We start from the raw sequence: 12,985 nt of genomic DNA on the forward strand, positions 1-12,985 counted from the left end.
TCGTCGAACCAATTACTTTTCTTATCAAACTTTCGTATAGTCTGTGGCAATTTACATTTACGTTTCATGCCATCAGCCGCGTTAAATAACAAATCAGACTGATAAGATATTAGCAGCTTCAATAGTATTTCCCATATTTGCTAAAGTGTGAAATCTTTCTACCAAGAGCTTTGCAGTTTCACCTTTCCAAAATGAATGGAATTGATCCTTTTTTGATACATTCCAATTATATCTAGTAAAAATACTGCCCTCGATTGAGGATTCGTTCTCGTTTTGGGTTAGAGTTTTCAGTGTAAATGTTATTGGTAAGTGGTCAGAATCGGGTCTATTAACTATGGAAAAATCACTACACAGTTCAAAATTGTCATAACATGTTAGGACGTAATCAATTACACTGGCACCTGTAAAATGGCCTAGTCCTTTATCTTCAAATAATCGGCCAGTTAGAGTTTTTACATAAATCTAGTAATAAATGGCCAAATGGATTAATTGCACGATCCTGGGAAGACCTTTTCGGTAACTTTGGTTCTGGCATATTTACTTGATCAGCGAAAAAATCCCTGGTGTCATGTTCAGTAAAGTCTGGTTCCGTTGCCGTTCTGGCGTTAAAGTCGCCACTAATGCCACCAGAAGTACGACCATAGCGCATGCGCTCGATACGTGAATTGTGATAGCTTTCATAACCATTAATTTCAAATTTGCTTTCAGGTGTGCTCCATGTTTCAGTAAGAAAAATAATGTCATATTTAGATAAGAATAACAGAAAGTCAGGATTGGTCCATTTAGTTTTCAGACCGTTCACATTCCACACAATACATGACAAAGTAGATGAGTGAATACAATTATTAGTAACATTATTTTGGTACATATACTGGTCTTGGCCATACCTCTATGCGTTCTTAATTTGCTTAATTTCATCAGTTTCGTCGTCATACACATAAATATCATTATCAATTAATAGCTTATCATATTTCATGGACGCTTTCTTGCCGTCTTTTCTTGCCTTCACTAGCAACGATCCTAGTTTCCATCTTGCTTTGCGAACCATAGGCGAAAAATCTTCAGAAATACGATATTCAGATCCGCGTAGTTTGTTTCTAGACACGTGATATACTCGATCCTTATCTTTATATTTGGTAAATTTTACAACGATTGGTTGAGGCAGTGGACCACGCTTTATTCTGTAGGCACGATCAATTTCAACAGAGTCGGCTTCTATACCAAGTTGCTCCGAAATTACGGCACGAACTTTAATTTCAGAATCGTCCCAAGTTTTCTTAGAATCAACCTGAGCAATTCCTTTAAAAATCAAATTACTTCTGCGCGAATAACCATTTTGTTGATCAGCAGAAATTTCGGTTTTACGGATACGAGACTTGAGTTCTTTGTTTTCCAGTTCGAGTTGTGCGATGTGTACATTTGCTTCATGCAGTTGAGTTTCGATTTTTTGCAAACTTTTATTGAGTTCTTTGACATTATTTTCGGACCGTTTTTCCAGTTTAGTAAACCGATCTTCAAAAGAAATCTGCAGACGTGTCAGTTTGGAGTCGATAAATTCTTTCAACTGAATAACAATGTCGCTAACTTAACCTAACTTATTTTAATACAGCAATTACCAAAACTGAAATGTCAGATTTCATTAAGGATGTAATAAAGCATTATTCTATTCTATTCTTTATTGGTCTGAGTTTGTACTGGTTAGATATTGTGATGACTACTGGTTCATTTTTCCCCCGTCATTGTGTAATTACACTGACGCAATCTATATGTTATCTAAGGGTTGTTAATGGTGTTTATTTTCATCGTGGCTCTTCAGTGCATGTATGAAAAGCATAATAAACACCTTTATTATGATCGTCAGTCCGTGCGTCACATTAGTGTTAATTGTCTGTCCCATGGATTGCATTAAAATGTGCTACCCAAACAATACGCAGTGGTTTTTAGACGGATCAGCTGGCAACCAGGCGCGTTCGTGAATGAACAAGCCAGGCACCGTTGCTCAATATATCCGCCGTCAACTTCACATCTCATTTGCGGTCATAAATGATAGAATGCGCATTAATACGTTCGTATAAAAGGCCTTACTCCTTTCATGTCGGAACTACTTTTTGTGTAACGAATGTACAGCGGAGTGGTAATGCACATGCGTGAATGTGTTACGTAATAACATTGCTTAAACTTAAATTAAATTCGTAAGTAACGGCCCGACATTTGGATGTGACGAGAGCTTTGCCACACGTGGTCCTATACGCATTCCAATATGTAAGTTAAATTACTTTGTCATATTATTTGTGTTCATCGATAATTTAGTAGACCGTGTACCAATGAAAGTACACGAAGAACATTTGTATTGTTGACGTTACGTCTCGTCCATAATGCCCTTTATCCTTTACTCATACCATGGAGCTAACTCCATGCCCATACGTTGTTAAATTCGTCCCTTCTAACTCCATGCCCATACGTTGTTAAATTCGTCCCTTCTAACTCCATGCCCATACGTTGTTAAATTCGTCCCTTCTAACTCCATGCCCATACGTTGTTAAATTCGTCCCTTCTAACTCCATGCCCATACGTTGTTAAATTCGTCCCTTCTAACTCCATGCCCATACGTTGTTAAATTCGTCCCTTCTAACTCCATGCCCATACGTTGTTAAATTCGTCCCTTCTAACTCCATGGTCACTTGATGAAATTACAGATAGAATTTATGTTCTACCTTTTGCTTTTAAGTTCATTGATATTCTAGTACTTTAAATTCGAGTTTTCTTTGTCTGTCTAACCCCCGCAAATAATTCTTCAGTGTCTTTTAAGGGTTTATAATTCTGATATATTATCTATACTAGAATAATTTGTGTTTCGAAGTAATGCAAATCGCAGCACACTATCACGTACATTTAATTGTGTATATTATCCAACTGTTTGACTGCAAACAAAATACAGCTCCATGTTATGACTGTTGTGATATGTGCTTTAAAACGTGCCAGCATCAGGTGACCTTCTGAGATTTGGGATTACGTAACTCAAGGCTGACATCTGCAGCGCTATCTATCGAAATTTACACCAGTGCTTTCACTTGAATAGACAGCGTATAATTTAATTTAATTGCATGAGTGTGATGCTGATTAGGGTGTGCTGTTATTCGTCCAAGCAATGCTGACTAGAACAAAACGTGTAACGTGTATGCAAATGACGATTGCCGGTTGTCTTCGCCAACCCCATTCATTATTACGCAAGTGAATCATTGTGACGTTGAATGCTTTAACAAGGACGCCACGCGCAGCTTTGTTGACCACGTACAACAAAGCCAATGCTCGCATACTGTGACGTAACTTGTTAATTGGGGTTCCACACGTGCTTACGTAACTAGCGTTGAACCTTGTCAACGTAGTTCAGAGATTGTCAATGCCCTTTCACTCATGGTTGCCGCGTCCAATGTTACACAATAGAAATCACGCACCTATCAGGGACAATGTTAACACTTGGACCTTGGAAGGTTAATACTGTTATTTAACACCTAGACCTTGGAAGGTTAATACTGTTATTTGACTTAGTTGTACTTATGTTTTAAGATCTAGTTATGAAGGTTTTGCAAAATTATTATACTTAATTATTATTAACCACTTGCACAATAACTATCATCTTAGCTAGTTATATTATCGCATAACCGTTGTATATCTTGTGTATTTATCTGTTTCCCCCATTGAACCTCCCCATAGATATAATGGCTGATCTCATGTGGCAGTGTGAATTCGTAGATGGTGTCAAAAGTTGGAATATATGCTAATTAATGAATGATTCAATCTTTATATCTTTCAGATCAAATTTGCCTGGAAACGTGACATCATTCTTGGCACATCACCATAGGTAGTATGGCACAGGTCTCAATGGCGTGCAGTCAAATGACACAGTCATCATTCCACGATGTACCAAACACTAGTTTTGCTCCGAATTACAACCAGCAGCAGCAAGCACCTAACCCGTTCTCAGTCCCTCCAAGAAAAGATGTGTCACCATCAGCTGGATCGTCAGCGCCGAATCACCTAAACCGGCAAATCGTAGCATCGCAAACTCCAGGGTCGGTCTACGATGCGTCTAATCAGTGGCAATGCGATGCTGTCATTAATTCGAGAAAAAGACGCGAGTTCACGTCCGACGACAACAAGGACCCCGTGTATTGGGAAAAGAGGAGGAGAAACAACGAAGCTGCAAAGAGATCACGGGAGAAAAGAAGAATCAACGATATCATCATGGAAACAAAGGTATTGCAACTGACTAAAGAAAATTCTAAATTAAAAGCAGAAATAGTGGCACTCAAACGTAGATTCGGAGTCTTGGACGTGGAAAGCGTGACAGGGATGAAACAAGAATACGATGCACATCGTAATTACGAAGATGGAGTAACAACACCACGAGTTACATTGGACGCTCCTAATCTAACATGTGCCGACAACGGGCCCGTACAGATGAAACCACCCACAACCACCGTCCAGGTAAAACAATGCAATTCTGACAAGCTAACTGCTACTGATATGTTGGACAGTACTGAGAGAAGGAAACATACAAAAAGTCCGGCATCTGACCGGACAAATAAGAGCTATGGAAGTAACGTTGACGCAGAACCTAGCCCAGATGAACAGATGGACAGTGCCACGCCAATTAACTTAACAAAAGCGGCTAACCCAGATGAAAACAAATTTCCTCTAAGCGAAGCAAATTTGGCCTTGCATGATCAATTCTGTTTGCGATCCGGACATGTTAATAACGCCATCGAAGCGCTGAAACGAGCCGGGCTATTTCCGCCACGTTTACCGTTAACGGGCGCTCATACCGCCCCAGCAAATAACTCTTTCAATTCAACGTTCACGCAATTCATGCCGAGGCCGACCATATACGCACAGCCTTTGATTTATCCCATTAATTTAGTGGACACACCGCAAAGAATTGTAATGGCTGCTAAGACGTTAGTGGATCTTCAGTCATCGTTGGGAAACGGAGTGAACATTAACGACACGCACACCACAAGCCTCAACCGAGACACTGCTAAGGCCTTTGGGGACGCCAAAGAAGCTCGCTCCAACTACTTAGAGTTTGAAAATACGCAACTTCGCGGAACCCTTCAAAACCTTTCTTCGGATATTTCAACATTAAAAGTACTCGTTAATGAAAAGTTATCAAATTAAAATTGACAGACTTCGTATATTAGCGCCAATGTGAACATATAAGTATGTTCGTAATATCTTACAATACATGTACAATTTTTTTTATTTAAATGAATAAATAAATACTATTATTACTCGTTCAAATTACCAAAGAGCTACAACAAGACAATTCTGATCTGCGCGAGACAATGAAGTCATATCGAATTTATATAGAACACATTTATATTTTTTCTGTCGAACTTTGTCATGCGCGTTAATATAGTTTTTAATAAAGACAATTAATGCAATTTTTGAATAATTGATTCTATTACCCACACAATAGTTAACGTCGTAAACAGCGTGGTGATAATACGTTTTATCAGTTCCGATAATGGCGTTGTCACTAGGAATATTTGCATTTACTAGTAATTAGCATTCATAGAGTCGGTCAGTTTTTACCATGTTCATTAATTATTTTAAGCGAATGTTATTGAAAACACATTTCGCATCGTATTTATTTTCAAATGTTTGAAAATCTGGAATTATTGTTAATTGTGAGATAGTTTATTAAAGCAACTTATTACGTAAGATGATTGTCTCACTCTGTTACATCAAATATGACCCTTCAATGAAATGAACAAACAGTCACTAGATCCGTCTTTATACTTGAGGTGTGTTATTGCCATTACCATCAGTCAATACGAGGTTTCTCTATGATGTGATAATGCCAGTCAATATGATGTGATATTACCCTTACTGTCGATCAAAACAAGGTTTCTCTGACGTGATATTGCTCTTATTACAGTAAATATGAGTTAAATCTATGGTGTGCTATTGCCCCCCTCTCAACGTCATCAATACGGGGTCGTTCCATAAAGTAATATTGTCATAATTATCAGTAAATACGAGGTTTCTCTATGACATGGTATTTCTCTAATTTCCAGTCACAAGTTGACTCTATGATGTGCTATTTCCTCCTCCACCATCAGTCAATACAATGTCGATCTGTGATGTGATATTATCCTTACTGTCAGTCAAAACAAGGTTTCTCTGACGTGATATTGCCCTGATTACAGTAATTATGAGTTAAATATATGATGTGCTACTGCCCCCCCCCCCACCCCATCGTCATCAATACGGGGTCGTTCTATTATGTAATATTGTCCTAATTGTCAGTAAATGCTATCATGACGGTGATATAACCCCATCGCCAGTGAGCTCACTCTATAATGTATTATCACATCTCACTGATGTTACGCATGCTGTTATTGGTTGAGAATCGGCCACATGACATTGAATAAAAATGGGTATTACATGGCATATTGCCCGCCAAGAGGATATTGCATGGGTATATCATATGGATGACGTCACTGAAACTACTGCGCATAACAAATTGTCGTTCGCTGCACTGCTGCTGCCCGGCCGCTGTTGCTTTCGGGGTTGCTTTCGAGGTTTTCAACAAACTTTAGCCATCACAAACATGTGTTATTATTTAACTATTACCTTCACGGTTTGACAAACTGAGTTCGCTCTATGATGTGATATTTCCCTCATTATAAATGAATATTTTATTCATGGGAATTAATTACAATTACAGCTCTCTTGGTTACTTCATGCATTGCTCGTCGGATGTTCTTTTAAATACACCCATCTTTGTCTTTATGCAGACTGCAATTGCAAAGGTTGTATTCATATGTAGAGTGTAATCGCTATAGTTGTATTCATATGTAGAGTATAATCGCTATAGTTGTATTCATATGTAGAGTATAATCGCTATAGTTGTATTCATATGTAGAGTGTAATCGCTATAGTTGTATTCATATGTAGAGTATAATCGCTATAGTTGTATTCATATGTAGAGTATAATCGCTATAGTTGTATTCATATGTAGAGTATAATCGCTATAGTTGTATTCATATGTAGAGTATAATCGCTATAGTTGTATTCATATGTAGAGTATAATCGCTATAGTTGTATTCATATGTAGAGTATAATCGCTATAGTTGTATTCATATGTAGAATATAACCGCTATAGTTGTATTCATATGTAGAGTGTAATCGCTATAGTTGTATTCATATGTAGAGTATAATCGCTACAGTTGTATTCATATGTAGAGTATAATCGCTATAGTTGTATTCATATGTAGAGTGTAATCGCTATAGCTGTATTCATATGTAGAGTATAATCGCTATAGTTGTATTCATATGTAGAGTATAATCGCTATAGTTGTATTCATATGTAGAGTATAATCGCTATAGTTGTATTCATATGTAGAGTATAATCGCTATAGTTGTATTCATATGTAGAATATAACCGCTATAGTTGTATTCATATGTAGAGTGTAATCGCTATAGTTGTATTCATATGTAGAGTATAATCGCTACAGTTGTATTCATATGTAGAGTATAATCGCTATAGTTGTATTCATATGTAGAGTGTAATCGCTATAGCTGTATTCATATGTAGAGTATAATCGCTATAGTTGTATTCATATGTAGAGTATAATCGCTATAGTTGTATTCATATGTAGAGTATAATCGCTATAGTTGTATTCATATGTAGAGTGTAATCGCTACAGTTGTATTCATATGTAGAGTGTAATCGCTATAGCTGTATTCATATGTAGAGTATAATCGCGATAGTTGTATTCATATGTAGAGTATAATCGCTATAGTTGTATTCATATGTAGAGTATAATCGCGATAGTTGTATTCATATGTAGAGTGTAATCGCTATAGTTGTATTCATATGTAGAGTATAATCGCTATAGTTGTATTCATATGTAGAGTGTAATCGCTATAGTTGTATTCATATGTAGAGTATAATCGCTATAGTTGTATTCATATGTAGAGTATAATCGCTATAGTTGTATTCATATGTAGAGTATAATCGCTATAGTTGTATTCATATGTAGAGTATAATCGCTATAGTTGTATTCATATGTAGAGTATAATCGCTATAGTTGTATTCATATGTAGAATATAACCGCTATAGTTGTATTCATATGTAGAGTGTAATCGCTATAGTTGTATTCATATGTAGAGTATAATCGCTACAGTTGTATTCATATGTAGAGTATAATCGCTATAGTTGTATTCATATGTCGAGTGTAATCGCTATAGCTGTATTCATATGTAGAGTATAATCGCTATAGTTGTATTCATATGTAGAGTATAATCGCTATAGTTGTATTCATATGTAGAGTATAATCGCTATAGTTGTATTCATATGTAGAGTGTAATCGCTACAGTTGTATTCATATGTGGAGTGTAATCGCTATAGCTGTATTCATATGTAGAGTATAATCGCTATAGTTGTATTCATATGTAGAGTGTAATCGCTATAGTTGTATTCATATGTAGAGTGTAATCGCTATAGTTGTATTCATATGTAGAGTATAATCGCTATAGTTGTATTCATGTGTAGAGTATAATCGCTATAGTTGTATTCATATGTAGAGTGTAATCGCTATAGTTGTATTCACATGTAGAGTATAATCGCTATAGTTGTATTCATATGTAGAGTATAATCGCTATAGTTGTATTCATATGTAGAGTGTAATCGCTATAGTTGTATTCATATGTAGAGTATAATCGCTATAGTTGTATTCATATGTAGAGTGTAATCGCTATAGTTGTATTCATATGTAGAGTGTAATCGCTATAGTTGTATTCATATGTAGAGTGTAATCGCTATAGTTGTATTCATATGTAAAGTATAATCGCTATAGTTGTATTCATATGTAGAGTATAATCGCTATAGTTGTATTCATATGTAGAGTATAATCGCTATAGTTGTATTCATATGTAGAGTATAATCGCTATAGTTGTATTCATATGTAGAGTATAATCGCTATAGTTGTATTCATATGTAGAGTATAATCGCTATAGTTGTATTCATATGTAGAGTATAATCGCTATAGTTGTATTCATATGTAGAGTATAATCGCTATAGTTGTATTCATGTGTAGAGTATAATCGCTATAGTTGTATTCATATGTAGAGTATAATCGCTATAGTTGTATTCATATGTAGAGTATAATCGCTATAGTTGTATTCATATGTAGAGTATAATCGCTATAGTTGTATTCATGTGTAGAGTATAATCGCTATAGTTGTATTCATATGTAGAGTATAATCGCTATAGTTGTATTCATATGTAGAGTATAATCGCTATAGTTGTATTCATATGTAGAGTATAATCGCTATAGTTGTATTCATATGTAGAGTATAATCGCTATAGTTGTATTCATATGTAGAGTATAATCGCTATAGTTGTATTCATATGTAGAGTGTAATCGCTATAGTTGTATTCATATGTAGAGTATAATCGCTATAGTTGTATTCATATGTAGAATATAACCGCTATAGTTGTATTCATATGTAGAGTATAATCGCTATAGTTGTATTCATATGTAGAGTATAATCGCTATAGTTGTATGTGAAATAAATTTGTTCAGTACTATATTTGTGTTTTATTACATCTTATAAATCTCTCATTTATATTGGCATATCATATCTCCTACCAATGATTGATGGCCCGGACCAATGCTTGCATAGACACGCAATATTGATTTCTGTAAGGTGATTTTACTCCGATATATATAGAAGACAATAATCGTTGTACCCTGGTAGTTTGTAACCAGAGCGAGGCTAGTGTTATAAAATGATATGGAATGTATGGTAGCCGGCATAAGCGTGGTTACAGTGTACATAAGTGATGACCATTCGGATTATCTTGTTTTCATAAAATGTGCAAACTCAATGGTGGGTGGACCCTGTACCCAGAGGTTGTATAATGGTCATTGTAGTGATCTAGCTATTATATAGGGCAGTGGCCGACATTGTATTGGAGATGAAATGAAGAGCCTCCTGTCACGTCGCATTGTGAGCTCTGAGATTTAACTGAGCTCTGAGGCTTATTTTTTCTTAGCACAGCAAAACTTCATCAACGTTTTCTATGTTATGTCACGTGATCTATATAACGGTTCCAGAACAAAGGCATACACAATACCAATTACAATTGAAGAGAACAAAGTGATTTGACTTGAGAAAACGAGCCAGACTCCTGGTCCGGTAATAAAGCATTCTGATTTGCCGAGATGCACTAGGTAGGATTTAACTACCAGTTCAATCGGAAACACAAAATTGACTGAAATCAATGTAGCAATTAAAAAACAAAACAAAATTAATGAATTAGATTGCAATTTTTAATTTTCACTGAGTCATGTAATGCGAATATTCAGTAAACATACGACCAATGTTTATGACAAAGAATGCTGGATATTACAAACTCTCGTCGTTGATGACATACTACCAAATGGTTAATTTTAAACAAATAATCGTTAGGCAGATGGTAAAATTGTATTTCAATGACTATAGATTATGTAAGTAACAGTCTGTATGATATGTGGATATATCAAACCCAGACGCCATATCGTCGAATAATATTTTCTAGAGATTTTATTTATAATGTGGGTGGTGGCTTGTTATTGTTGACGTTGTAATCGTTGTAATCACGTCTTTATTTTCTCCTTCGTTCAAGTCGTTATTTTTTTAAGATTAAATACATCCGATGTAGATAGCAATGCTTGTCATGACAACGACTACAAATGACCTTACTCCTTATTTTCAGGCTGAGGTGCGGATTTTAAAGGCATGTGCGATGAAATATAAGGCCAGGGACCACTCCGTCATTTAATGTGTTGTTCACAATATAATGAGCGTTGAGGTATATAATACATCTACTAGCTAACAGGTAAACAATAATAATAATTGTTTTCCTATTTTTAGCATCCTAAACGTGTATTTAATCTGGGAAAATTAAATAGAACTTTAAATTAATGAACTTAACCAAATCTATCAAAGTTGACAACATGAAGTATACACTCACACTTCTCCCATAGTCGCTATGTGCCTTCGTGGTATTCATAACTGTCACAAATGTGTGTAAAATTCATAGCAATATGGTACATGGAATGACACGTGCTTTTGCAACATTTCTGCTGGCTTAACCTAATTATTTTGGTAACAAAATACATATGTACACACCAACAGGACCTTTGTACTTTGAGTATCATCCCACTTATAAATGAAAATAGATTCATAAAAATAATGTCAAATAATAACTTAGCAATTCCTCTGGCACAATATCTGAAATACAGCTTTGCTATTAGACAGCAGCACCTACTTAGTCATTAACTTTTTTTAAACCTATTCATTGGGTTTTTGTTTTTATATTCAGTTTATAGTTTTTTGTTGGTGTTTCATTTTACTTTATTATATATTTCCGTTACTAACTTCAATTTAGTCTGTTTCTGGTTGTCTTTAAACTATTAGCCATTGTAATTTGATTAATTTTTATCTGTAATTTTTGTTGTTGTTGTAACCTTTAACCTCCTTCAGTAGGTTGTTATGAGTTAATAAATTGTTCGTATAAATAAGTTCTGCCATGATTTACTAAGTATAAATTGTATGTATTTCATAATTAAAGACAATATCTGGCATGTCGCTGTAAATATGCAAGTTTTGATAATCACACGGCATTTCGGACACTTGATTTGGTCCTAATCTTTTTTTTTTATTTTCGGTTTCGGTTGGCATCCAATTATAATCAAACTGTGGCAACTTGACATATACCTTTCAATTCGTCCCAAACCTTCTTAACTACCGGGCTTTCGTACACAATGATGCTATTTGAGGCATGTATAGCTCATTTTTCCATCCCAGTTAGGGGGTTCCATACAATCTGTGACGCTATTTGAGGCAGTGCACTCAGCGTTGAAATTGGGGCAGGGGACCAGACTAGCAGTGCACCGCTTACTCTACCACCCCGGCTAGGGGGCTTCATTGAACCTGAAGGCAATACACCGCTCATTCTGACCCCGGTTAGGGGGCACCATTATTATATTACTTCCCGAATATGAGCGTTTGTGCCCGAGTGCAGGTAATCATTTGCCCGACTTTAAGAGAGCAAATGATCTCTTTGCGCGAGGGCACTATCCTATGCTAAAGTGTGTGTTTGATTGGTGGGCGGATGAAGGCATGTAATAATCAACCTGTGACGCTAATTGAAGCAGTGTACCGCTCATTCTGACCCCGGTTAGGGGCTCCATTCAACCTGTGACGCTAATTGAGGCAGTACACCGCTCATTGTGGCCCCGGTTAGGGGCTCCATTCAACCTGTGACGCTAATTGAAGCAGTGCACTGTTCATTCTGACCTCGGTTAGGGGCTCCATTCAACCTGTGACGCTAATTGAGGCAGTGCACCGCTCATTGTGACCCCGGTTAGGGGCTCCATTAAACCTGTGACGCTAATTGAAGCAGTGCGCCATTCATTCTGACCCCGGTTAGGGGGTTCCATTCAACCTGTGACGCTAATTGAGGCAGTGTAACGCTCATTCTGGCCCTGGTTAGAAGGCTCCATTCAACCTTTGACGCTAATTTAGGCAGTGCACCGCTCATTCTGACCCCGGTTAGGGGGCTTCATTCAACCTGTGACGCTAATTGGGGCATTGCACCCACAGTCAGCTGGCGCACATCTGATATAATAAAATAAATGCGATATTTACTATATGGGGGCCGCCATCTTGAATGACGCATAACACTAAATAAGAGACAAGTTGTGAAACGCGTTTTTCAGATTCCTACAAATCAGGACAAAAATACCAATCTTTCACAAAAATAAGGTCCGTTGGGGTTATATTAAGCCAACCGATAACAAAATTCGGCCGAATTCGTCGTTTTTGTGTGGAAAAATCCCTTGCATACGAACACCTAATTACGCGAAGAACATAGAACACTAAGCCGGGGTATTTGAAACTAAAAATTGGCATTCCAGCACAGCAG

General features: G+C 36.6%; 1 protein-coding gene across 1 annotated transcript; it reads left to right on the plus strand.

Moving 5' to 3' along the window:
• Positions 1-2,196: 2,196 nt before the first annotated feature.
• On the plus strand, positions 2,197-5,240 carry LOC100372436 (uncharacterized). Its single transcript, XM_085504091.1, has 2 exons — positions 2,197-2,262; positions 3,815-5,240. The coding sequence occupies exon 2, from the start codon at positions 3,868-3,870 to the stop codon at positions 5,176-5,178; it is 1,311 nt and encodes a 436-aa protein (XP_085360217.1). The 5' UTR covers positions 2,197-2,262; positions 3,815-3,867; the 3' UTR covers positions 5,179-5,240.
• The last annotated feature ends 7,745 nt before the right edge of the window (positions 5,241-12,985 follow it).

The sequence above is a fragment of the Saccoglossus kowalevskii genome, chromosome 9 (assembly GCF_978046115.1).
Source record: "Saccoglossus kowalevskii chromosome 9, keSacKowa6.1, whole genome shotgun sequence".
NCBI lineage: Eukaryota > Metazoa > Hemichordata > Enteropneusta > Harrimaniidae > Saccoglossus > Saccoglossus kowalevskii.